General features: G+C 40.0%; 1 protein-coding gene across 2 annotated transcripts in view; it reads right to left on the bottom strand.

The window, feature by feature from the left end:
• Positions 1–1,410: 1,410 nt before the first annotated feature.
• The window catches only part of LOC128263052 (protein numb), a 28,819-nt gene continuing 16,463 nt past the window's right edge, over positions 1,411–13,766 (bottom strand). The window contains exons 2-4 of one of the 2 annotated variants that reach the window (XM_052997710.1): positions 5,156–5,461; positions 4,733–4,981; positions 1,411–3,614 (exon numbers count right to left, since the gene is read on the bottom strand). In XM_052997710.1, coding sequence (XP_052853670.1) covers positions 2,223–3,614; positions 4,733–4,981; positions 5,156–5,236 — 1,722 coding nt within the window. In that variant the 5' untranslated portion in view covers positions 5,237–5,461 and the 3' untranslated portion in view covers positions 1,411–2,222. The remainder of the gene's footprint in view (positions 3,615–4,732; positions 4,982–5,155; positions 5,462–13,766) is intronic. The other variant, XM_052997711.1, reaches the window with a different exon arrangement.

Genomic DNA, 13,766 nt, shown 5'->3' with positions numbered 1-13,766 from the left:
AATATGAAAGGATATACCTATTTTTTTTTTGGCATTCAAATACCTTTTTTAATGCAGAAAAGAAAAGGCCTTTCTACAGCATTTCTCACAGAAATCCGATTTCAAAAGGTCATACATTTAAATGTTTTTGCAAGCCACTTCTAAGAATCTGCGTTTTAGTGTTGGTTGGTAATATTGAATGGATTGACATATTTCAAAAAGTAGCTTTCCAGAAAAGTAGCCTAAAAGCAAAATTTCTAAAGCCAAATTATTTTTTTTTGGCATGAGACTCGGGCTTAAAGCTATTTTTAAATCACGAACAAGTTCCAAATAAAAAATGTAAAAAATCAATTGAAACACCAAGAAAAACGGTGTAAGGCAACACTAATTTGCATTGACCTATTATGTTTATTTTCATACCGTTTATTTAACTCTCAAATAAATGATCAATACTTCACAATATTTGAATATTCAATATCGCCTTTTTGATCGATATTTTTGTCATAGAAAATGAATAAACATAATATCTCAGATAATATGTGGCATCATTAATATGTCATTTACTCTTTAGGCATATGTGTGCATGTCAATTTTACTAAACGTCAAACGAAACGATATGCGTTTTCTTTATAAGTATGATAACATATATGTATATTTACTTAGATTTTTTTTAAATTTTGTATTTTGTGTATATGAGCTAATATTAAATATATATATTTCGTCTTAATGGTTGTATACCGATTTTAATTTTAATTTAGAGACTAAATTTGTCACAAAACAATGTTGCAGAAGATCCTTTCAAATTGATAACTTTTAAAGAATAGTCCTTAGGTTACATTAGTGCCGGTGTAAATATGTAGAAAAGTTCTGGTTCCCTATATTAATAGCAGTAGCATGTCCGAACAAAGCCAGGTGTTGTTTTGCAAGGCAAATCAAACTAATTATCATTCAACGACTTGTGTGTTATATATACAAAAACCTTTTCCTATGTCTGAAGGAGCATGTTTCTTTTCCAAGTCGATTTGAATACGTATGCGTTAAGTAAATGCTGATGAGTGCGATTCACTAACTCCAACATCGTGTCTTAGGAACAATGATTTTGTTTACTTTTGTAGTTGATTCTAGCTAGGTTTCGATTGAATGGTTTTATCAACAATTGGTGCATTGGCTAGGTGGTGTTTATTTTATCCAATATGAACTGTAATTGTAATATGCTTTTCTCAAACTTTCCAAACCAACTGAATGTAGATCACGGTAAGCTTAAATAAAACAAACAAATCAAATAAGCACACAAATCGAATGTATTTATCTTCTCTGCCGAATTAGGCTCTGTCTTTCACAATATATGTAATAGGTTTATATATAACTTTAATTATTTCAATATTTCTATATCGTTTTTCATTAGTTGCATTGTATTTAAATTAACTTGAAGTTTCATTCATTTTTTTTTTGTTGCTTGTTTTTAAATTATATTTATAATTTAAGTATAATACATTTTGTACACAATTTAAAATTAAGTTAAATAATAAAAGATTTGATATAAAACGGTGTACCGAACACTGACACAGACAAAATAATAATTGGCCCTAGGACATAGAGTTTCCTACATATCAACACACATAAATCTGTATTTTATCATTATTCTTAGCGGGATCAATCAACAAGTTGTGGAAGGGCATTACCAAAGTATAATACAGTTTTAGCATTCAAGACAAAAAGAGTGCCATTGGTTTTGTTTTTTGTTTGCTTAATGGTGGACTTTCGTGGGTAACTTGGTAGCTTGGTCAATTGTTTGGTGACTAAGGGATCTTAACCGGTATCAGTCTAGTCACTAAAAACGGTCTTTTTTTTAGTACGAAGCAATGTTATTTAAAGTTTGTTTCATATTTAGGACCACCTAAAAGACTGATCCGGTACAAGATCTCTTACGATTTAATGATGTCATTCACTTGAAGCAGTTTTAGTTTTGGCCTAGTGCTAAGCGCCATTAATGGATTGATTTTTCGTGTAAATAACTGTATTTTAGGTTTTCTATATGTTCTATATGCATAATTCAACATTATTTATGTTTGCGTTAAGTATCTCTATCCATTCCATCCAGCCATCCATCCGTCCATCCATCCATCCATCCATTTCTTTCCATCTTCTGTGTTTGGCCTGATCCTGCCCCTGAACTTTAAACTAAGTTACGTTTTTTTCAAGCGAACCACACTTTGTCCCCCTGGTGACCCCGGATTTGGTGTCTAGAGCTGCACCTGGAATGTCTGCGCCGGCGCCTTGGGCGGTGAGATGAACGGATTGGTGCTGTGCCTGGCCAGCGGTGAACGCGATGTGCTGGAAATCGGCAAGTCCGGCGACAATTGCTTGGCCGCCGCCACATTGGCCACCCACTCGGCATCGAAAGGGTCATCGGGGCCACCACCTCCTCCTCCTCCTCCGCCTGCTCCTGTTCCAGCTGCAGACCCCGATCCACTGGCCAGAGTTTGAGCTCGGCCAACATTGGCCAGGTAAGTGGGCCGCTTCGGTGCCGCCGGAGAGGTACTGCGCACCACATGACCCAACCACTGCTCGGCATTTGGCAGCTCCGTCGAGGTGTCGAGGTGGCTCTGATGCTCCGATCGCGTGGGCGACTGCGAGTGCAGCGTCTGATAGGTGGGCGTGGTGCTGATGCTGGCCACCCGGGGCGTCACCTGCGCCGTGGGCGTGGCGCTGTACGAGATAACATGCTGCACCTGCGCCTTCTCGGCGGCAATAATGTTCTGATTAATGCTGCGATTGTTGTTGAAGTTCAGATCCTCGCCGGCGGCAAGCAGAGCGTCCGTCTGGGTCAACAGGGAGAGACCCTGGCTGAGCTCCTGGCACAGCTGGCTCACAGAATCGGCGGCCGCGCTTGCGGCGTCCGATGACTGATCCGCTCCAGCAGACTTGGCCGGCGAGACCTCGGCAATGGGCGAAACACTTCGCAGCGGTGTCTGCAGAGGATTCCCGGCGGCGGCGGCCAGGAAGGCCCGCTGGCGATCGGCGTTGGACGGAAGATCGTTGACGCGCAGTGACATCTGGCGCTTGAACGGCGACTGGCTGCCGATCGTGCTCAAACGGAAGGAGCTCTGCCGCTCCAGCATGTTGGGCGTGGCATGGGGTCGCTCGATGGCGAAGGGATTGTAAGGCTTGACGGTGGCCGCCGGAGGACCCGGCATTGCTGCTGATCCCGGCCCATCCATGCTCCGCTCGTTTGTGCCCACGGTGGCCATGGCCAGGCGCTCCGTCAGCGTCTGCTGGCGGAAGGAACCGGTCCGCGTGAAGGTCGAGTTCTTCGTGTCGAAGGTCATCGTCACGCCGCACTCCTTGTCGCGTCGCTGCTTGCGCTCCAGACAAACGGCAAAGGCGCAGCCCACCGCATGGGACAATCGCTCGCCGGAATCCTTGCACGCCAGGAAGCCGTGACACATCCAGCGCCGGGTGGTGCCATCCCGGCAGATGTAGCTGAAGCCGCGCTCGTGGTTGCGATCCGGCGCACAGAAGCTGACCTTCTCGATGGTCTGGTCCACAATCAGGCCCTTGGTCTCGTCGTCCACCACACGAAGGCCATCTCCACTGACATGAAGTAATCCGCGGACAGGACGACGTCGGGATTGCTAAATTTGTGAGAGATCGATTAGTAAATGATTTGATTTCAGCAAGATTAAGTTTCAGAAGGACATGGAGACAATGAAAAACACACATTTTAGTTTGCAAGGAATTGAAATTTGCTTTAAATCTAAAGAGTATTATTTGATTGGGACTACTAAAAATCATTTAGTTCATTTATGTTAGCTATGATCATATTTTTGTCTCTCTGTTTTGCCCATTTATTCAATGTCTAGATAAAGTTACACGCAATCTTATATCTTTTTCAGTGATCAGACAAATCAAGTCCTCTATAAATAAATCTGAATTCAAATAGCAGTGGGCTATACAAAATTTACACAACTTTGCACTTGATGAAAATCATTTGAAAAGAAAATAACAAAGCTAATTTGATTAACAATTGACTCAAAGGAAAGCTACAAGAATATAAGATTTTCAAGAGTGTTAATAATTGTACTTGCCAATTGATTTTATTTAAAATTGATCTTTATTTAAAAAGTAATTTTACTAACGTTATATCTATTCATCAAAACGTACAAAAGGAAAAAAACGCGTCGGAGATATTATTGACTTCATACGGAAATCGAACATATGAAAGCACTTAAACCTTCACAAATTGTGTATTTCCATATTTTTTAAGAATAACCATATATAGTAACATTAATATATTCCGAACAAAATAGACACATATAAGCGTTTTAAAAGAAAAGAATTCGTTGCATAAATGTAGTTTCTAAACGATTGTTTCTTTAATTGACAATTTTGAACGCATTTACCAAAATTACTTGATAACTACTGGACCCATCTTTCTAAAGTTTGGCTAAATACATACATCAAAAAGAAGTTTTTAAAAACATTTTGATTCTTCTTAGTAAAAATCTAATACATCATTTTGTCAAAAAATTCATATATTTCCTTCGGTAAAAGACTAGTTTATAGTTTTATATAACTAAAATCGATTGGCATTTCGTGTTTCTGATTCCTAACTTGACTAAAATGTTTGTCACTGAAAAACAAAATCTGAGAAAGGTCATTAACTCTACCAATTTAACATAACTTTAATAATTTTCTATCAGAAATCTTCATCGCCATGTCTTCTATAAACTATGTGCATTTGATTACTTACCCTCAAGACCTTCAGTGCCTCCTCGCAGACCTGCATGCCGCGCGACTCGAAGACCTCGACGCATCCCAGGTACTTTACGGAGAAGGAGCAGGTGGCCGATCGCACGGCCTCCTCATCCGCTTGCCACTGGTGCGGCTTCGAGGACTCGGGAACGCGATCCTTGCGACGCCTAAAGGAGTCGCGAAAGGAGCGACGCAGACGATCCATTTTCTTCGGCGATTTCTTGCTAAACCGGAAGGAGGCGGATTTCTATGGAGCACAGGATAAGGATACATTATCAGCATTACTTAGATTAAAAGTATTTAATTAGAAGCAGAGAACGAGAGATCACAACAAGTGCGAGTTGTGGCAGTTTCAACCCTCTGCGATACTGTGCAACTGGGGATCATATCGAAATGGAGTTATGTACAACAAGAAACCTACCCCATTTTTAACGTCACCGAATTTTCCGCGTGTGAAGCCGCGCTCGAGTGGTTCGTGTGTGTGTGACGAGGAGTTTCCCATGCTTCCGCACTTCTAAACTCGATCGGGGCGTGAGTAAATTGTCGTGAATAACCGTTACAAGCGGCCACCAAACAGCGTTGCCAGATGGCAGTTGGTTTTTGAACGAGCGAAATTTCGATCGTATTTCGGTTTATTGATCCGTTTATTGGCCCGTTGGACTGCGCAAATTTATTTGTTCATTGAACTTGAGTTACGGCTATTGATTAAATTAAATTGATGGGCGATCTGGAAAATGTTTAGAGAATGTTGTGGTTATAGTTTAGGGGGGCCACGCTGTTCGTTATCAGTTTCTGACGTCTCCAATATGCATGAGTCACAATTCATTATCGCTATCGACATATGAAAGCACTTTGGTTTATCGGCTTCGAATTTGATTCAACGCCCCCTCGAGATCAAAAGTGCCCTCTGATGGTAATGGTCCCCCCTACGAGCAACGATCCGTTAAAAGCTTTTTTTGCGACGAGATACAACCAACCTCCACGGCTTGGCCCGAACTAGAACTGAAGTCAAGAGGAGCAATTAATGCCAACGGCCTCCAATCGCTTATCGCCTCGTGGGCGGCGGAGGGGTAATAGGGGGAGGGGGCGTGGCCAGTCGGGTGTCTCACGTAATTGTTTACACACATATTTAATATTTCATTTTTTTTAGCATTTATTTGCCTTGACTTCGCCTCGGAGGCTTTTGTTTTCCCAGCGCTGCGGCGACACGGGCTGACATTTTTGTGACTTTATCACATGCCTCGCGTATTGCGGCAAACTGTTGATAAACTAAACGTACGTAATAATCGCAAAATCATAACAAAACTTTGTACATTTTCCTATAGCTTTCACAGAAAACAATGTGTCCAATTTAAAGTCGTTTGACTTGGCCGGAGATCCGCAAATGTAGATTGTCCAGGCGATATTTTTGGGTGTCTAGCGGCTATATTTTATTTTTCATAAATGTAGTCAAGTGGGCACCAGATAAGCCCACTCAAATAACGTGACCCAACTTTTTGCCTTTAACTCTTTGAAATATTATCTAATATTTAAGCGTACTAAATAGGGGTAATCTGTGGGCTGTCCGTTGCCTGTTTGCATGTCTAGATTTCCCAGAACCTGCAAGCCAAAGTAGCCATATAAAACGAACTGAGTTTTTGTGTTCCCACCACTGCGTTTTCCTACGGCTTTTCCACATTTCAAGCAAATATCTCACGTTCTTCAACCATTAGCCTGGCCATGTTAATTGACCAACTCAAACAGTGTCAAGCGACTTAAGCTAATTGGGCTTATTTGTTCAAGTTATTTGTGATTCGGCTGTCAAGTTATATACGAGTTGAACACAAAACTTAAAGTTCAATTTGGAATTCCGTTGCAACTTGACTTTCTTCTTGGCCACTTAAGCCGCTAACCGTAAATGTTACGAAACCAGTTTGAACATTTGATTTACCCCTTAAGGCCAGAAGTTCGGTTCTCGGTTACTTGGTGACCACAGCAGGCAAGGGCGACCATCCCACAATTTGTAGCTTTGCTTTGGCTTTGGTTTTGGTTTTAGTTTTGGTTTGTGGGACTGGGCTTTTGGTTTCTGGCTTCATTAGAAGGCGTTCAAAGAAGGGCGTTGACTCTGCTGGGATGCTGTTTGACTGCATTTTTTCCATCCAAGCTAATCGAATTGTGAACATGAAAAGCATCTAAGCATTTTTTAAAGTGGGTCAGAGGTTTATTAGAAAAACTGTTGGTGGTGGGGGTAAAAATGATTTACAAAAGCTCTTGGCATTTGGCCTAAAAGTTTACAGACTTCTTGCATTTACTGAAAGGGCAATAATAATAACAATAAAATGGAATAAATTCTAAACCCAAAAGGCGTCACTTTGGCTGCTGAACTGAAGGGCATCTTTTTTTTTCAAATTTTTTTTAATGAAATTTCCGGTTGAGTGGACTTAAATTGGCAATGGTTATGGATTCGTTTTATGGACCTTCAATAAACAAGTTTAGATTTAAGTCGAAGTCTAAAATATCATTAGTTCTAAAAAATTTCCCATTAATGGAAATATTAGCCCATTAATTTCGACACTAGCCTCTTGAAATTAGCTTATTAACCACTTTTAGCCTCATAAAAAAGAACTAAAATTGCTCCATCGGTTTATATAGATGATTCATGGCTTAGGCATGTCATAGAGACAAGATCAGAAATCACCTAAATAAACACCAAATCACGCACTAAAAGTAAACATGATTTCAGAAATGACAACAATCGACTGACTGGCTATGGCAAATCAAAGAAGGGTTTTGGAACCGGGGTGTGGGGCTGGCTCCATCCGGAAGGGTTCATTCAACCAATAAGCAAGGCACAAAACAGGTTCCAGCCGTAAAATCTGTGTACGTGTTGCGCCAGAGAATCAGATCCGACTGCAGTTTGCTTTGATAAAGGGGGAAAAATAATATAAAATATGGGGGCGGGGGGCTAGAGATATTACTTCTTTATCAATGTTTGCCAGATACGAACATATTTATTTTCTCTTTGTGATATGGTAATTAATATGGGGAGCTAAGTCGGGGTTTTTTCCATGACTAAGGCAAACATGGGAGTACTCAAATCGATGAAAGATTACGCTTTTGAAAAGTAACCGACTTTGCACAGGGCTTAGTTGGATGGGCTGGTAAATAATTATCCCCACAGTTAATTAAATTTCGTCTGGCACATCGTTGACCTCTGACCGATCACTCTTCTGGTGGTCTGGTGGTGCGACACCCACCATAATTAATTCATTAAACTCTTTCACAGCTGCCCAGTGGACCACAGAGACCACTGTAAATCATACACCACATGGCCGACCATTCTCACATGGTGATGAAATGCCGTGCTAGAACATGGCGATTTTTTCCAGTTCGGCTTTAATTTAGCATTAAACAATTAACCCTGGCATGACAAAACAAGCGCAGTCAATGACTTTTTTATATATCGCTGTACATCTGTACAGGCGAGCACATAGTAATTTGTATTGCATAACCACAATCAAGCTTCGATGTGGAGAGTGGGAGGGCACAGTAATTAAGTTTTACTCTGCCCTCAAAAGGCCATCGACACTTGTTGCATTCTGGGCAGAAAGCCGATGACTTTTACAACAGTCTAGGCTTGCCTTTCAGTGTGTGTGACACCTCGGAAATCCCATTGCGAAAGTTTCATCCTTTCATCCGATGAAACAACAACCCCCAACCACAGTCGTTGCAGGTTTCTATGCCAAAATGTGGGCTAGACCTGCATTTTCATCACTGTTATGGATTGAGCTTTCAGGATATGACGGGAGGCAGACAGATGTTGGATATGGTTGATGGAGGCAATCGTTATGCAGATGGATTGAAAAGAAATCAGGGCGAGGGCGAGGGAAGGGACAAGCTTGCCTTAGAATTGTAATTGGATTTTTTCCATCGTAGCAGGCGTTTCTCTTTCACAAATTGCAAAAACTGGGATATAAAAACGACCTAAACACATCTGGTTGCAAACCTTTCAATATTTCCTAGTTTTGAGGTAACATAAATATTTATTAACCAGGTTAAGTGCATTCTCTGAGTCTATTTTGTCATTTTGTTTCAAAAGTTTCCTCCACTGCTTTTAATACTTCCATTTATTTAAAGTTCCCAACGTATTCCCATTATGCTCACTTTTAGGTATTCATTCAATGATTACCCCCAACTAATATTACAAAATGCATTTCGTAAAGTTTCACACGATGGATGGTCAGAAAAGGATACATTTTTTATGGCTTCCTCTCATATTTTTTTTTTTGCTAGTACTTGATATAAAATTATAATTATTCCCGCCATACGCTACTGTCTGTCTGCTGTCCTTCCTTTTTTTTTTGGCTGTGCTAGGGGTCTTATCAACCACCACACCACCACCATCGAGTTCCTCTGCCTCCTGATCCTCTCTCCGCATCCTCGTCCTGCGAGGGTTGCCCTCTACTGCTGGAATTTATAATTTTTAATGCTCTTCCTTGTGTCGGTGGTCGTGGGAACTTTTCGTTTTTTTTTTGTGTGTTAAATTTGAAATATATCAGCCAACGTTTTGTGTGAAAATTTAGTGAAGCAATTATAGGTTGTATGCGTGAGTTTGGGTATTTTACATTTTTTATGGCTAGTGGGAGCCCAACGATAATGACTTCAATTAGGCACCACAATAAGGTGCAATGAAGCATAAACCTAAGGATTTTAAATGCGGAAGTGATACATAATTTAATTCAAGGGAGATTTTCAAAGGATTTTGTAAATATTTACGATTTGTAACGATTTATAACCTTGTGATTAAGTTGGTGTTTAAAATTAAATTCACCAATATTTTGTTTATACAAATATTCATTTTTAACACTCTCTGTTTAAGTTATTTTAATTTAAATTATTTGAGTAATGTTTGATTTTTCAAGTTTAAAGATCGGCATGGACCTTTGAACATTAAACAATACAGTTTGTCGCATCAACGCCCATAAATTTCAGCTTAGCCCCCCTGGAGCAACATTAGTTAATTCTGATGAGCTTTTCTAAATAGTATCTAAGGCCCAAAGCTAACCAACTGTAGAGAAAAGTGGTTGGGTATTAAGACGGGCCAGCAACTGGGCAAGCCAAAAAGTTCACTGTGCAATAAATCTTCAGAGAAAACAGCTAACTCCCGCTACGCTTTGCTTTTCCCAGGTTCGGTTGATTACTTTTAAGGAAGTGCGCAAAGAATTCGCAACCGAAAAACCCAAAAAGGTTTAACGTAAATAATGAGACAGCAAAAAAAAATCTCACAGCATCTGGTAGAGACTTGTGGAATTTTAAGGGAAGTATGCGATTTTTTTTCGGTGACGCAATTTAACTGTACAAACTCATCTACTTTTTGTTGTAGTAAATCCAAAACAATGACAACCAGAATCGAAGCCAAGAAAGGGTAGAAAATAATTGTTAAGAAAAGGAGGTTCTCGAACTCGGTGGGATTTGGCGTAAGGGATCCTTCGATCTTGAGAATCCTGAATCGCTTGCTTGGGTTACTTCATGCACGGATGCTTAGGTATTTCACACGCTGACCCAAATGCACCCCTAAACCGCCTAAAATCGAGGGTTGGGGGTAGGGAATTCCTGCGCACCCATGATGTCCTATGCAGGCAGCGTCCTAATTGCACAGGGACGCCGGTCGCAGGGGGTTTTGTCATTCAGCGTATGCATTATGCGAGTGCTTATTGTTGAAAGTGCGCATAATTATTAGCTGTCAATTGCGCGTTGATCTGACCATTATGTGCCCAGTTATACCTGGTTCTATATGGGAATACCCAAAGAACTGAAAGGGGATGTGGGAAAAGCTAGGTGTGAGAAAAAAAATTACTAGGTAAGCTGGGAAGATGCAAAAAAAATTGCATTCGTCTGAAAGATGTATCAAGGAAACGCAGCTTAGAAATGTGGGAAACAGACGCCATAAGTAAAGTCTAAGAAAATTCATTTATCATATTCTAAGATTATTTGTAATGTAATACATTTTTTTGTTTATTTTCTAAAAATTGGATTCCACTTAACATGAAATTTAAGTTATTAAATTAAATATCCGTTACGGTTTGTTTTTCTAAAAATATATTTTTTGTATCTATAAATTATTAGTATAGGAAAATGTGCATTAAAAGTACATTTTCAATATTGTTTATATCATGCGCAAGTACGGTATTCAATTGCATCCCAAAGGCAAACATGCAAGCAATCGATACGTAAAATATCCCCAGTACTCACAGAGTTTCAACTGTCCCACCACATCCTTTAACAAAACAAACTCAAAATACGAGTATTTCCAGCAGAAAACACTTGAGAGAAACCTCAAAAACCCGACGAACGGAAGTAAAAATGCAGGCACAAAAAAAAATAAATACAATAGGCACGCCTGCGACCCATACACATGTGCGTATTGTGAGTGGAGGTATATATAATATACTTAATAAGAAGTATAGCGTCCTGGCGAACACGAGACATGCAAACGGTGAAAACATTTCCAGCGGGTCGCAGTTCGAAAAACTTCGAAATTGTTTGCATCTGTCGTTTGAGACCAGCAGTTGTTGTATTTGGTTTCCTGTCTCTTTCTCTGCCCAGGATCCTGACATATGTTCAGTGCACGTGGCTAAGGATTCTCGAAGGATTCTGCCGAGTCCTGCCTAGTTAAGTGGGGAATCGGTCTCACACATGCGGCCGTCTGTTCTCGAAATACTGACTTCGATTTGCCACGATTTTCAGGTAGAGGGATCCCTTTGGTTCGTGTCTTACAGATCCTTGTTATCCTTTGTATGCTTGCCAGCTGGCAGATGCGAACCTAATTACATTCGATCTCAGTCACTTTCGTATCCGTAAGATACTTTTCTGCGAACAACTCTTACGAGTTATGCAAATATATTTATCGATGACTCAACTCACTTTGACATACTTAACAAAAGTTATCCGAAATTCTTCAGAGGAACCTGTTTGTGAGCCGAGAAGCACGTTAATGCCATTAAAATATGCAATTGAATATAGCCAAGGCACAGATAAAAAGAAACAAAAAGAAATTTTCAACAACCAATCATTTATCCAAAGCACATTTATCATTACGCATTCATAACTTATAAAGCGAGGAAAAACAAGAGAGGAAAATCACTCGGGAATTCCAAGAACCACTTTCAAATGCACAAGAATTTGTAATGCGTTGAAAAAAACTTATTCAATGCTGGTGCTGAATTTAAAACATCTACGCTTTAAACGAATATAGATGTTTAAAAGTGTTAGAAAAATATTATATAACAAACAGATTTGGAGCCTTGTTTAGGAGCACTATTTCTAGAGGTGATTTCTAAAAAACTTCGTGTAATCAAAGTACACAAGATGTAATATTTTTCTTTCCCAGACAGAAGCAAACGAAACACTAGTTGAAGTGCTTATTTATCTGACAGATTTAAAATGGGAAAGGGATTTCACAAAATGTGACTTTGCGACAGGCCAGAAAGAGGAGACATTGTTTACTTACAAGTTCCGTGGAAAGCTACGTGACATCACCAGCAACTATGTTTAGATTATTGCTTAGTTTAGGTGATTATCCAACAGATTTGTGACGGTAAAGGTCGCCGAGGAGGCAATGTGGTCCACACACTCGAAACGCCGAAAGTCAACCAAGCCTGACGATTTTCCAAACGGCTCTTTCTGACTGTTTTCTAGTGGCATTCCCTGCTCTGATTGTCATTGTTGTTAGCTGGTTGGCAGTGGCGGAGGCAAATCAATTTTATGGCGCACAGTAGTGTAACCACGTTAGTTTTCTCTGTTCCATTTGTCAACGCTTTTCTGTTGATTCGGGGCAAATAGACATCCGAACAGCTGTTAGCCAACTGCTTTGGCAATTTCCGGGTGCCAGCGTCCAAAAGTAGGCAGTGCAAGCCCATAATGAAAATAATCGATAGGAAACTAAACAAACAACCCATATACTCGTCAGAAGAAGCCATCCAAATGCTGCGTGGGCGAAGTAACACATTTGGGGCGATTCTTCCCCTATTTTCCTATTAAGGCAGGTGAACAGGTGTGCCAACTGTGTTTGGGGACATCAAAGAATTTGGCATAGGTAAATAAACGTTCTATTTACGTAGTACTATGACGACAGCAAAGTAAATCATAGCTAAAGTAATTAAACTAATGAAGATGTACCTCTATTGAATTAAAATCTGCAAATACCGAATATTATGATTAATAATAATACTTCTAAAAAGTAAATTTGCAGTTAAATTTAATTGGCACCCTCAAAGCAACAATGGCTTAACTACTCGTAAAAGTTTTTTTAAATGAAAGTTCACAACACCTACTGTTCATAATTGACGTAATTAAATTAAATTAAATTGTCACCCATATTAGCTTAATCCCCCATCAAAGTTTAACCAACTAAAAGACCACAAATTGAACATATTCGTTGAAGGTCAAATAAGGATTCGACTTCTCATAATCATATTCAGTCATGCCCTTTGACATTCTGAAGGCTCTGCGGTTTTGGCCAACTTACAGAAGCCCTAGCCAAGGCCAAGTTATTACCAAGTTTGCGTGTCGATTTAGTCTCGGGCATTCGAGAGGCGAGAAAACTTTTTGGCAGTAATGCGAAATTTTTGCTGTGCAGTTCACGGCTAGTTAGCTATTGGCAGCCCAGGAAAATGTCAAGAATAAATACAAAGTTACACAACTCTCTAAAACCTTTTGAAGTTCATAATTGTATTTTGTTGCCGACAGTTGGGCCAATTGCAAATGGATTTCTAGAGGAAGAAATGAAAAGAGAGAGAGAGAGAGACATAAAAAAGTCTCCCGCGTCTTTCTTTAAAAATATGCCCGGTAATCGCAGCCGCATTTAAGTATCAACTTAATGACAAAACGTTTACATGCATAATTATCCAATTTTTTGCATTTTTAATTTCCTGCCTTAGATGCAGAATGCCTGGGCCCCCAGATGGGGGATAGATGGCCGTTTTGTCCCGAGTCCCGAGTGCCGAGCCAAGTTAATGGCCCAGAAGTTGCAACTAGCTGGCAACCATGACTTC

The sequence above is a fragment of the Drosophila gunungcola genome, unplaced genomic scaffold (genome assembly GCF_025200985.1).
Source record: "Drosophila gunungcola strain Sukarami unplaced genomic scaffold, Dgunungcola_SK_2 000001F, whole genome shotgun sequence".
Taxonomy (NCBI): Eukaryota; Metazoa; Arthropoda; class Insecta; order Diptera; family Drosophilidae; genus Drosophila; species Drosophila gunungcola.
The sequence above is the reverse complement of the archived record's forward strand: the minus strand, read 5'-3'. Positions and strand labels throughout refer to the sequence as shown.